Source organism: Camponotus vicinus, unplaced genomic scaffold (assembly GCF_025532165.1).
Source record: "Camponotus vicinus isolate PSW18456_S1 unplaced genomic scaffold, iyCamVici1.0 SCAF_14, whole genome shotgun sequence".
NCBI lineage: Eukaryota > Metazoa > Arthropoda > Insecta > Hymenoptera > Formicidae > Camponotus > Camponotus vicinus.
Genome location: NW_028141950.1, coordinates 13,777,109 through 13,790,566, shown reverse-complemented (window position 1 = coordinate 13,790,566; position 13,458 = coordinate 13,777,109). Strand labels below are relative to the sequence as shown.

Sequence of the window (13,458 nt, the reverse complement as noted above, 5' to 3'; positions counted from 1 at the left end):
ACGTCTCCTATACGCCTCTAATATCTGTTTCCCTAGGATCTTGACGCGGTTAGCGTAGGTAACTACATCCTCGTCATTTTTCTGATAAACACATCCTAGTTCTCCTTGGAGTTGATAGACAGTTTTTACCGGCCCATAAATTCGTTTTAAATAGGCAGTTAGTTGTGATACTTTATCAAAATCTTGGTCTTGAATTGTTCTGCGTGCTTCGCCTACTATTCGAGTTCTTAAAATTTTAGTAAACTGCGGTTCGACTTCCTTAGGAAGCATCGATTTTGCTTCTTCGCAGCCCTCAATAAAATAGTTAAGCGGAATGTTGCTGCCATCGAAGAAGGGGACAGCGTCAACCGCATATTTCAGTGTGGCGAAAGGATTTTGTTGCGCCATGATTATAGGGTTTTCAGGATAATTTTCAAAATTGTTGCTATCAACTATTTTACTTATACTAGCGTTTGCGGCGGTTGGTTCGGAATCGTCGGAGGACGGCTCGGCCGAATTGGCAATTAGCGTATTGTCAGTTAAATTAGAAGAACTTTCTTCAATAAATTGGACTTGTTTAGATGTCGATTTAGGGGTAGATGTGTGTAGGGGAGTAGAAATAGATCGAGTGTTTTTCGGTTTACTATATCGCTCTAATGCTGTTTTGTAAAGATCTTCTACCTCTTCTTTATTAACTTTACTTCGAGTCCCACTCATTCCGGTTTCCAAGATCGCACATTTCAATCCCGGACGAGCCCCCAAAATTTCAGTATGTTACGTCCAGACCCTTGAAAGGTCGGGCCATCTGGAAGGACACAACCTACTTACCCGGTGACACACTTTTCGGGCGTGTGTACAGATCGGGTCGAGCGCACTGTCAGGGGCCTGGCACAGGTCAGTGACCAGAATGGTCCCTTTAACTCTGTGAGTGTCCTAGGCCGTTACGCTCGTCGGTCCCTTTTCGATAAGAGAATCGAATCTCTTTTACTTGGGACGGGATCCTGTGCGATTTCGGACTTCAAGGAATGAGAACGGGTAGAAAAATAAATGAAGATTTTGTCATAAATTAGAATTTATTCATTAATTAATTATTTGAGAGATATGAAACATATTTACAGGGTTATATAAAACTTTTAAAAATACAAATATAATTGAAAATTTTATGTGTGTTGTATTGTATATGTGAGGGAATTTCCGCGGGTGTTACATAGGTTCGGAGGACGTCAGCCAGGATAAAAAGTGGGAAATCTATTTTAAGTAATTAATCCTGGCTGAAGATTATTACAAATTTGTTTCTTTTTAATTTAAAATTTCCTATCTAAACATGTGTATTATAAAGCTAAAGGGGAGAGGACAAGGGGTCAAACTGGATGGTGGACGGAGGGAATTTCCTCCACAGGGCTGGAATAGGAACTCCTAATGGAAGGTGGGAGCCAGGGAGATACCAAGGAATTATAGCATCGGAAGGGGCAGTAGTCAGGTAGTGAAGGAACTCCTCGTGGTCCACTGGACCGGGACCTACGCGGAAAGATCCTTCGGGAATGGGGAAATCGAGGAGGGGAAACTGGGATAAGAAATAACTTAAGGGGTGAGGATGGGGAGGTTCAGGAGTTTCAGGGGTGTCAGGATGTTCCGACGGGGAATCGGGAGGGAAGTCGAAGTCGGGGGAATCTTCTTCAAGGTCGGGAAGATCTCTCGCGAAATCTCCCAGAGCCTCGCCGAATTCAGAAAACTCTGAGGAGGTGGAAGGGGAAGGAGGGTCTGAATCAAGGGTGATAACAGGTATAGGGGAAGGAGAGGGAGATCCTAAGGAGGGTGCGGGAGAAGGCGAAGGAGAGGGTTCGAAAAGGGTAGAGGGTGTAGTTGGGGAAGGAGAAAGTTCTGGTGGGGTCGGGGTAGGAGATCTGGGGGCTGAAGCAGACGACGGCGCGGGGCCCGGAACAGGTGTACCGGGGGAGGTCGAGGAATGCCCTGGGGACGAGATTGGAGAATAATTCGGGATAAGGGGTGAGGAAGAGGGGTTAGGAGGGTGTGTGCTAGTGTCGAGTTTATTACTGCTAACGGCCGCGTCAGAATTAATATTATTTAAGGTATCGCCATTAGTGGGTTTAGGTAACGATTGAGCCTGTCTCTCTCTCGACCGTCTGTTCAGCCGATTCCGCCACCGCAACGCTGCCCGCCGTTTATCGGAGCGAGGCACTAATAATAATTTGACGTTGAATATCTTACAGATTTGATGTTAGACTAGCTATTATTAATTCTATTACTGTTGTCATTGGGAAAAGATGGGTAAGACTTAGGAAAAATAATAACCCGTTCCGAAAGATTTTTACTCTTAAGTTTAAATTGATCGTACTAATAAAGAGATAGTTAAGTAATAAATAGAAGGGAAATGAATTGAATTAACATGTCTCGGAAATGGTTTCAAATAAAGATTTGAAATTTAGGAGAAATTCGGATTAGGAATTGTTCGCGAATCGCCTTGCGAAGATTCCCGGCGAACGAGGAATTGTTCGCGAATCGCCTTGCGGAGATTCCCGGCGAATGAGGAATTGTTCGCGAATCGCCTTGCGGCGATATTGTCCACGTATATAGATAAGGAAATGGAAAGAATGGAGAGAATAAGAAAGACGATAAAAATATATTGCATCATCAATTTATTATAAATATGGATTCGAAGAATCATTATCATGGTGTTTCAACCACCAATTATAAATCTTAAATACATTTTGTAAAGCGCCATTTTTTACATGATTTTCACAACGCACAGTATTCTTAACATCTAACTTATTTAAAGAAGCTACATCCTCATAGTCTGCATCCAAAGTTTCGATAATCACATCGTTTCTCGCATCATTGTCCAGTATATCGGCTAACCATTGCCGTTTTTCGTGTTCTTTAACGTACACGAGAGGTGACGCATCATCCTCCTCCGTTGCATCCATCACCGCCGTCGTAATTAAACGTTTCGACTTCCAATATGAAACGTGTCCATCATTCCACGATAATCCATGGTGATTTTTCATCAGCCATAAAACCTGGCATCTCTCAGATTTTGTGAGCATGTGCCATGGTTCGGGACATGTAAAAATGTAATGAGAAAGTACGGATCCTTTTCTCAGAACCGCAGCTTCCTTCACGACAAAATTTTTCCCAACGATAAATCCTTGTAGATCCACAAACGTTGGCCCAGCCATGATGACAAGATCTGATCGCAGACTGATGTCGATCGTCAAACATCTCAATCTTTTATATTTTTTCATATGCAATGGAGGGGATATTTGTTGACTTATGTAACTTTGCGGACTACATTGGTCAATAGATTATATTCGACAACCTGATCGTGCAAGATGAGACAATAGGCGGTAGTATTCGCCGGTATATTTTCCCTGCATTCAAACTCTATTCTCACGTCCACGGTAGCAGTTTTGACAGACTCGTTTTGTCGCGAGCAATCAATGACCGCGAGAGGACCGCAATGTAGAAACTTTGAAATGGTTAATAGCGTTGCGTCATCATCGCATCCGTAATCAGATTTGCGAAAACGAGAGTACATGTCGAATAGGACGGCGAATCTATTTTTTTCAAAATCTAAATTTAAATCATCATAGGGATAAAATTCCGAGTTTAAATAGAGTTTAACGTTGGTCAATTTGCAGTCGTCGAACAATGTAACATCTTGTGGCACTGAATTCTTTTTACCAGTTTGCAGAGATCACGTATCGTGGTTTCTCTAGCTAGGAAGCAGCTTTCACGGTCCACGAATGCTTAGTCGTGCTGTGTAGCAGAGGAAATTCATATAGATCCCAAGATCGGAAACTCATGTTCAAGTATCGTCCGCTTTCCAACATTCGCAACATCGACAATTTATTAATCTCATTCAATATTACATGAGGCATACGCCACTGTATCTTGAGTAATTCAATCTCAGCTTCCGACGATGGATGTCCGAATAGACAATTATTATCGTTGCGCGAACGTATCAAAATCAATTCGTGACGAGCGTTAATCACAACGCGTTTATAATCTTCGCAAAATCCCAGCAACATGTTGAGCGGTACGCAATAGTTGAAATAATTTTTGTCACCGTTGTACGTCAAATCCCACGCAGCGTTCTTCAAGTTTATACTTTTCTGGTGCGTTAGAGAGACATAATTTTTGAGCGTCGAAGTTATTCCAACATTTCTGTTGCGATCAATCTCTACTCCGTCGAGTTCGTATCGAAGCTCATCAAACATGAATGCGGCGCAATTGTTTCCCAATACAACCTTCATTTCGTCAATCGCTTTACGCACATTAAACCTTCCCTCGATGTAAAGAAAGCTTTCGCACGGTAACGTACAAATCCTGATGTTGTATAGGTTGATTCGTATCTCGTCGCTGTATCCAAGCGTCGTATTTGCGTACGGATTGTACGTATGAGTCTCAATCTTGACGATGCGATCGTCAAAGACTGGTTCACCTCCGATATTCAAAATATCAATCATTCTTTTCGTACGATGAATCCCAATGATTTTAAAAATTCACGATTCAACGTGCTCAGCTTCTTCTTAACGGCTATCTTATTGTCACCCGATACCGTAATAGTATTGTCCCTCGTAAAAGTATTGTCTCTCGCGTGCTCCGTTTCGTTCAGCACGAGCATACTATGTTTGTCGCCGTCGTATATGCAATCTTACGGTAATTTCCTCTCCTCGAAAATCGAGCAATCGACCTCTTTGATCCACAATGCGTATCGTTAAATCCGTAATGCTCCGTACGATGATCGGCAGATAAATGATCTGCGCCGGCGTTTCCGATATCTTATATCCTGGCGGTACGCTCGGTCAAAATTCATGTATCGTGTGTACGCGCATGCCATTGCTGTACGCACCAGTAGTCACGTTACATTCTATACGAATAATATTTACGTTTATAATATTAACCGGTTCGTCCGATTCGTACCACTTGCGAGGTTGCAATATACGATTCGACGAGAATCCAAGCAAGGATCCTACATTGTCGGGTTTGGTAAAGTTTATTCTGTAGGCGCATTTGATTTCGCTCTTTAGTGTGCTATGATTGGCGCGGAGCGCAGTAGGGAGGGGAGGCCGTTTCTAACACACTTTTTCCATTGGTGTGAGAGAGAGGTCCGTAAGAGCGAGAGAGATAGAGTGATATCTGAGGGACAGGGTTCGGACCGAGGGGAAGCGAAGGGGGGGTAGGTAGGGCGAGGGGAGCCGCTCGCCGTCGGGTGGGTAAACGGCGCGGTCGTGACGTCACGCGGGGGGGTGGGCGCGCGCGGCGGAGGGTGGGGCGAGGGGGAGACGGCGCGACAGAGGGGTGAGGGGAGAGGGCGCGAGCGGGAGAGCGAGCGAGAGGGACGGGGTGGCGCGAGCGAGAGAGGGATGGAGCGCGCGTTCGTCCTTAGATACGACGCGTTGGGAGCGTCCCTGGATACGGCGCGTTAGGCGCGCGCGATAGGCGACCGCGAACGTTTCCGTTGATCTGCGACGTTCTAGTCGCGCGCTCTTAGGAGAGAGCGATAAGCGATAGACGGCCGTCGACGTTTCCTTCGACTCGTCGCGTCCCGAGCGGCAGATACTAGTTCGTCGCGTCGCTCGTATTTCGCTCTTAACCTAAATATATCTTTTATTCATAAATACACGCGCGATCTATCGGGAGAGCACGTCGCGAGTAGCGGCGTCTCTCTCGCCGACGAAGGTCGTCGATCCCTCATTTTTGTCTCGATCGATGGAGAGCGCGCCGATTAGGCAACGGCGGGGAGGATTTGCTCCGAGAGGCGAAGCGCGTTTTTCCGGGAGGCGTCGCTTATCTCTCCTCGACGCGATAACGCGAGAGAGGAAGAGAGATCTCGCTAGGATTTACTCGCTCGGATTTGCTCGCGCTAGACGAGAGCGAGACGAGCACGAGATTCGCGGCGACGCTTCCGTCTCCGTTTTCCCTCTCGGACGCGCCGCGCTAAGAAATGCGCGCGATAACGCGCGTCGATTCCGGGCGAATGCGGTTTTTTTTCGACGGATTCGTCGTTTCCGAAGGAAAAAAATCGCGTAATCGCCGAATTGGCCGCGCTGGAGAATTTTATCCTCGTTCGAACGAACGTATAAAGATGCGACGATTTTTCGAAGCGCGCGCACACACCGTCGATTTGCGCGAAGTCGCTATTCGACGTCGTCGTACTCGTAGGTCGTTTTTTTTTGTTTCGACAACGAGATTGAGGAAGAAACGAAGTATGAACGACGGTGTAAGTTCCATCGAAGTCGCCTCTACCGTCGACAGTAGGACGGCGAACGAGTCCGCCGACCTGGGAGTGTACGAGAAATTTGGGAGGGAAAAGTTGGAGAGTCCGATAGAGAACGACGTCGAGTTGAAGGAGAGCGCGCGATGGAACATCGCGACGTATCACCTGAGACGGAATACGTAAACGGTACTATTAACTTGCAAAAGTATTTCAAGAAGAAGTTATCACATCCTCTGGAAAATCGCGTAATGGATCCCCCGATTTGCAATGTGACGAAGTTCTTCCTGGATCGCCATTACCAGGACCGCCGCAGTTATCTGAAGGAAGCCATTATTCAAACAAACGTAAGCGAACATGCGCGAGCAATAAATTACAATTGTCAACTCGTAAAAGCAACGTGGCCGGCGTGTCTAAGGGAAAGGTACGATCACTGCAAAATATATCTACCGGAGTACGGAGGTGCCACTTTATGGTTGTCATCCCAAAAGCCAAAGAGGAGATTTTATTTAAAATAATGCGAGAGAAATGTGCGTATTATATCGAGGGCAAATCGTTGCGATACACTTACAATCGTGGCGGCAACGGACGCACGTACCCGTTGCGCAAGAAAATGCTGTTCGGTCACGAGTTCAAAGGGTGAAGTACTATGAACGAGGAGTACGAAGATCTACCGATCGATCGCTACGGTCGAGTGTTGAAGGAGAAGGCTGCGTGGAGCGTGGCGATCTATTCGACGAGGCGAGCGATCGGTTTTCGAGGCGCGCGAAGAGCTGTGGATAGAAACGGTCGCGGTGTGTAGCGGAAGAGCGGCGAGATTGAGCGTCGGCGAGATACGGACAATCGGGACGCGTCGAAGGAGCGACTTCGAATTGCCCGTGGATTCGCGGGGCAAGATTATGTGGATAAGACCCCCGCGAGGAGAGAGAAACAGCGAGTGCGATCCATAGGAGAGAGAGAAACGGTGACTGCGATCCGCAGGAGAGAACGCTACCATGCGCGAGGAAGAGCGTCGAGTGCTCGAGAGCGCGCGCGACGTCGCTACGACGGAGGACTATCGCGCGTGGGTGAGACGATGCGACGAGTGTCTCGCGACGTTGCGCGAGAGGTGCCGAGACGCGCGTCGACGAATCGCGACGGGGACGATCTCCTCTCTGGTCGCTCGAATCCTGCGAGTGACCGGCGCGAGGAACGATCTACGGCGACGTTTCGAGCGCGAGGGCGCGGGTGTCGAGATCGAGCCGCGCGAGGGATTCTCGTGGTCGATACGGCTTTCAAGAGACGCGTGTTGACCGGTGCGGTGATTAATCTCGATTACATCGAACCCTTGCGATTTCTCGAGGACGCCAGGGACACCGTGCTTCGTCGTGTGCGAGACGTTATGGGCCGATATCATAGCGTTAAGGTGAATACAACGTTCAACGGAGAATTCGTTTCAGGCGATAAGATCGCTGTTAAGACTATAGTCACGAGAAACCATCCGCTTCTACCTACGACGGATCTGCGCGAGTGGTACGAGAGTCGCGTCGTCGGTGATATTATAGCGTCTTTGGAGGAGTTTCAGGAACGCGACAGCGGATGGGTCTTGTCGCGCATACTCGATTTAACGGTGAATGTGAACAGATACAATCCTATGCCGCGAGAGATTCAGACGAAGAGAGCGGTGGTGAACGTGCGAACCAACGACGAGGCGTGTTTCGCGTGGTCGCCGCTCTGTATCCCGTCGACGGGAACAGCGATAGAAGTTCGCGATACCCGCATTACTCCACGGTGTTGAATCTGGAGGGTGCGAAGTTACCTATGACTCTAAATGGAATCGGACGGTTCGAGCGCCTGAACGATATATCGGTGAACGTATACACCGTAGGAGAGAAACGACGCGGGAAGGGTGACGGCGGCGGCGGCGGAGTTCGCATCGTCTCTCTTCGTCTGACGGATCGAAAGAGGGAGAGACACGTTAATCTGCTGTATCTGAGCGATACGACGCGCGAGGGTAACGCGGTAGGACATTTCGCCTGCATCAGAAATCTGTCTCGTTTGGTCAGCGCGCAATTGAGCAAGCGACAACACAGGACGCACGTGTGCGATCGGTGAGTTTTCGATCGTACGGAAAAAATGGTTCGACGCGAAATATCTATGCGACGTCTATTTTGCATTTTTTTTCGCAGATGCATGCATTACTTTCGTACGAGCGAGAAGCTATCGGCGCACAGCGCGGACTGCGGCAAGCTGAACGATTGCGCGATCGTTCTTCCCGGCGAGGACGACAAGTGGCTGACGTTCGACCATCATTCGAGGAAGGAGCGAATTCCATTCATCGTGTACGCCGATCTGGAGTGCGCGTTGGAGAGGAAGGACGGGGACGAGAGGAGGAGGACCGCGAATACGGCGATCGTTCAGCATCACAAGGTTCATAGCGTAGGTTATTACACGCGCTGCTCCTTCGACGATGCTGCGTCGACGTACAGATTCTATCGCGGCGAGAATTGCGTCGCGTGGTTCGTGCGCGAGTTGCGCGATTTGGCGCATCGCGCGAAGGCCGCTCTCGACGCCGTGATACCGATGGCGGATCTCACGCCGGACGAATGGGAGAGATTCGCGAGCGCGACGCGCTGTTGCGCGTGCGAGAGACCGTTCGAGGCTGACGACGCTCGCGTGCGCGATCACTGCCACTTGACCGGCCGTTTCAGAGGTCCGGCGCATTCCATCTGCAATTTGAATTACAAGGATTCGTACGTCATACCCGTATTCTTTCACAATCTATCGGGTTACGACGCGCACTTCATTATCAAGGATGTAGCTAACGCGTATCCTGGCAGCGTCGAGTTGTTGCCGCTGACGAAGGAATCGTACATAGCTTTCGCGAAGACCGTTCGAGACACGGCGGCGGAGGAGAAGCGGGGCAACGGAGACGCGGCGCGTTCTAGATACGTAAAATTACGATTCGTGGATTCGTTTAAGTTTCTAGATGCCAGTCTCGAGAAGCTAGCGTCGTATCTCGACAAGAGCAAACTGACGATCGCGCGAAGCGAGTTTCGCGATCTCTCCGACGACGACTTCGAGCTTCTCACGCGCAAGGGCGTGTTTCCGTACGAGTACGTCAACAGCGTCGAGAGATTGCGGGAGACGCGTCTCCCGCCGCGCGAGTCATTCTACAGCTCGCTGACCGGTGACACCGTGTCCGAGAGCGATTACGCGCGCGCGACGAGCGTCTGGGAGCGATTTCGCGTCGAAACGTTGGGCGAGTACAGCGATCTCTATCTAAAGACCGACGTTCTTCTACTCGCGGACGTGTTCGAAAATTTTCGCGCCGCCTGCTTGGAGAGTTACGGTTTAGATCCAGCGTACTACTTCACGTTGCCGGGATACACGTGGGACGCGATGCTGAAGTTCACGGGAGTCCGTTTCGAGCTGCTCACCGATATCGATATGATGATGTTCGTGGAACGCGGAATACGTGGCGGTTTGAGCCAGTGCTCGAACAGGTACGTCCGCGCGAACAACAAGTACATGAGCGCGTTTGATTCGTCGCAACCATTGATCTATCTGATGTATCTGGATATTAACAATCTGTACGGTTGGGCGATGTGTCAACCGTTGCCGTACGAGCGGTTCGAGTGGATCGACGATACCGCGAGTCTCGACGTGATGTCCGTGACGGAGGACTCGCCCGTCGACTACATTCTGGAGGTCGATCTCGACTATCCGATCGACTCGCACGACGCCCACGCCGATCTACCGTTCTGTCCGACGCGCGACAAGCCGCCCAAAGCTGCCAGATCTCCGCCGCAAGCAACATGCAACACGGCGTGGAGGGGGTAATGAGGATGTGAGCGTAAGCGTACGTGTGAGCTCGGCGCTTCGGCTAGCTTCGGATAGTAGAAGAGGACAGAATACAGTCTTCTATCTTCCTCTTACTAACGAAAGCGACGGCCGACGCGCGACGCTACACGCTGCTTGCTCCTCGATATCTCGATATACGCTCAATGTTTCTCTTACAGCTTTTTTATCGTATAATATGTTTATAATATGTATGTGTATGTGTATATATATATACAGGGTGATTCTGAATAACTTTATGTTTTTGCAAAAACATAATCTTGACCGAATTCTAAGACGATTTTTCTTTTGGCAAAATTTCGTGCAAAGCATAGTTTTTGAATTATTAAAGGAAGTAGTTAACGTATGACGGGTCGAATACAAGAGGCAGGCAAGGGTGGCGTGATTCACCGTCAGACGCGGGCGCTCACGCGGGGCGCCTTCGGCGATCAGCTGGTCGCTATACTATGCACGGACATACATGCGAATACATACATTCTCTCTCACTCTCTCTCTCTCTCTCTCATTCGCTCACTTACCCGTGGTTTTTTTTTTTTTTTTTTACGAGGGGAAAATGCATTTTATGCATACTCACCGGTCGGTCCGGTGAGTTATGTGGGACTCGAGTACCAAGTCGAATTACCAACTCGGTACTCCCTACCCACTAAAAACCCCTCTCTTTTCACGAATTTCCTTTGACACACTGTCCCTCTGACTTCCCGAGATCTGTTTTCACATAACGTCAAAAAATAGTTATTATTACCTTGTTCGATGACTTTTGATGTATTGCTGTAATTGCTTGAAGGAGAAATGAATTTTCCGATAGATCGTACGTTCTCAAATTTAACGTAGATATCACGTTGCAAAAGACAAGATATCCACACTAAATTATTAACTGAGTTTTTCTTCTTTCATGAACTGTATTCTTTTATAAACTTTAACGTAATCACATTTATTTACTCACTCGATGAGACGAGAAATTTACTAATGACTCTATCACTAATCACTATTAATCACTGTCGAATAATAACTGTTGGCGATTAAAAATCACTCGATGAAAGAAACGCGCGGACACGTTACTACACGACGCGACGACGCGACAATGCGACGGTAATTATTCGGCGACTGCAAGCAGTTTTTTGTCATGGTAGGTTGCGGTAGGTTAATGTACTACTGGCGCTATCGAACGCGATCATGTGTTCGATTGAAGAATGCGGTAAACATAATAAACATTTAACATATTAATATTATTATTATCATGAATGTGTGTGATATCCATACATCGTATGATATCTATTTAAAAATTAATTAGATTAAATAAGTGTTTTTAAAATATTTATTACTTTTACTATTATCTTAAATAAATATTTAATATTAATATTTTATATGATAATAGTAAAAGTAATAAATATTTTAAAAACACTTATTTAATCTAATTAATTTTTAAATAGATATACGATGTATGGATATCACACACATTCATGATAATAATAATATTAATATGTTAAATGTTTATTATGTTTACCGCATTCTTCAATCGAACACATGATTGCGTTCGATTGCGCCAGTAGTACCTTAACCTACCGCAACCTACCATGACAAAAAACTGCTTGCAGTCGCCGAGTAATTATCGTCGCATTGTCGCGTCGTCGCGTCGTGTAGTAACGTGTCCGCGCGTGTTTCTTTCATCGAGTGATTTTTAATCGCCAACAGTTATTATTCGACAGTGATTAATAGTGATTAGTGAGAGTCATTAGTAAATTTCTCGTCTCATCGAGTGAGTAAATAAATGTGATTACGTTAAAGTTTATACAAGAATACAGTTCATGAAAGGAGAAAAACTTTCAGTTAATAATTTAGTGTGGATTTCTTGTCTTTTGTAACGTGATATCTACGTTAAATTTGAGAACGTACGATCTATCGGAAAATTCATTTCTCCTTCAAGCAATTACAGCAATACATCAAAAGTCATCGAACAAGGTAATAATAACTACTTTTTGACGTTATGTGAAAACAGATCTCGGGAAGTCAGAGGGACAGTGTGTCAAAGGAAATTCGTGAAAAGAGAGGGGTTTTTAGTGGGTAGGGAGTACCGAGTTGGTAATTCGACTTGGTACTCGAGTCCCACATAACTCACTGGATCGACCGGTGGGTATGCATAAAATGCATTTTCCCCTCTCTCGTAAAAAAAAAAAAAAAAAAAAAAAAAAAACAGGTGAGTGAGCGAATGAGCGAGAGAGGGGGGGAGAGAGAGAGAGAAAGAGAGAGACAGACAGACAGAGAGAGAATGTATGTGTCCGCATGTGTGTATGTATGTGTATAGCGACCAGCTGATCGCAGCAGGCGCCCCGCGTAAGCACCCGCGTCTGACGGTGAATCGCGTCACCCTTGCCTGCTTCTTGTATTCGACCCGTCATACGTTAACTACTTCCTTTAATAATTCAAAAACTAAGCTTCGGACGAAATTTTGCCAAAGGAAAAATCGTCTTAGAATTCGGTCAAGATTATGTTTTTGCAAAAGCATAAAGTTATTTAGAATCACCCTGTATATACATATACAGGGTGACCCATTTTAACTTAGGCAGCCAAATAACTCGAAAAATAAGCAAGATAGAGAAAAATGTTTTAGACAAAAGTTGTATGGTTTCGAGGGGGCCATAAGATGGTATCATTGGTTTGACCTTGAAGAGTCATTTGAAGGTCACGTGAAGGTCACTTCAATTTTTTTAAATGGAACATCCTGTATATTTTTGTACATTCTTGTAGCTCATCTCGAGAGCTTTCCAAAACACTATAATTAAGTACATTTTCGTTAAGTACTTTTTGAGTTATGAGGCTTGAAATAATTTCTTAATTTTACATAAACCGTAAAATATCTTGTAAAATATTCATTTTTCGATTATCTTACCTTAATACTTTTATGTACAAAATAATGAGAGGAATCAATTGGTGTAAAGAAAACACATAGTTGTTTTTAAGAAAAAATATGGAATTGTTAATTGCAAATTACATATTTTTTCTTCGAAACAACTATGTGTTTTCTTTACACCAATTGATTCCTCTCATTATTTTGTACATAAAACTATTAAGGTAAGGTAATCGAAAAATGAATATTTTACAAGATATTTTACGGTTTATGTAAAATTAAGAAATTATTTCAAGCCTCATAACTCAAAAAGTACTTAACGAAAATGTACTTAATTATAGTGTTTTGGAAAGCTCTCGAGATGAGCTACAAGAATGTACAAAAATATATAGGATGTTCCATTTAAAAAAATTGAAGTGACCTTCACGTGACCTTCAAATGACTCTTCAAGGTCAAACCAATGATACCATCTTATGGCCCCCTCGAAACCATACAACTTTTGTCTAAAACATTTTTCTCTATCTTGCTTATTTTTCGAGTTATTTGGCTGCCTAAG

At 45.8% G+C, this 13,458-nt stretch overlaps 2 protein-coding genes across 4 annotated transcripts in view; one reads left to right on the top strand and one right to left on the bottom strand.

Annotated features, from left to right (window-relative positions):
- The window catches only part of LOC145965795 (uncharacterized), a 407,995-nt gene that overhangs the window by 220,775 nt on the left and 173,762 nt on the right, over positions 1 to 13,458 (bottom strand). The gene's annotated exons all lie outside the window — the stretch shown is intronic.
- Positions 7,458 to 10,051, top strand: LOC145965012 (uncharacterized). Its single transcript, XM_083088253.1, has 2 exons — positions 7,458 to 8,307; positions 8,386 to 10,051. Exons 1-2 carry the CDS (start codon positions 7,796 to 7,798, stop codon positions 10,037 to 10,039), a joined length of 2,166 nt encoding a protein of 721 aa, XP_082944379.1. The 5' UTR covers positions 7,458 to 7,795; the 3' UTR covers positions 10,040 to 10,051.

Coding starts and splice junctions, on each gene's coding strand:
- LOC145965012 (XM_083088253.1), top strand. CDS start 7,796: ATGGGTCTTGTCGCGCATACTCGATTTAACGGTGAATGTGAACAGATA. Junction 8,308..8,385: donor AGGACGCACGTGTGCGATCG/GTGAGTTTTCGA, acceptor TTTTTTTCGCAG/ATGCATGCATTACTTTCGTA.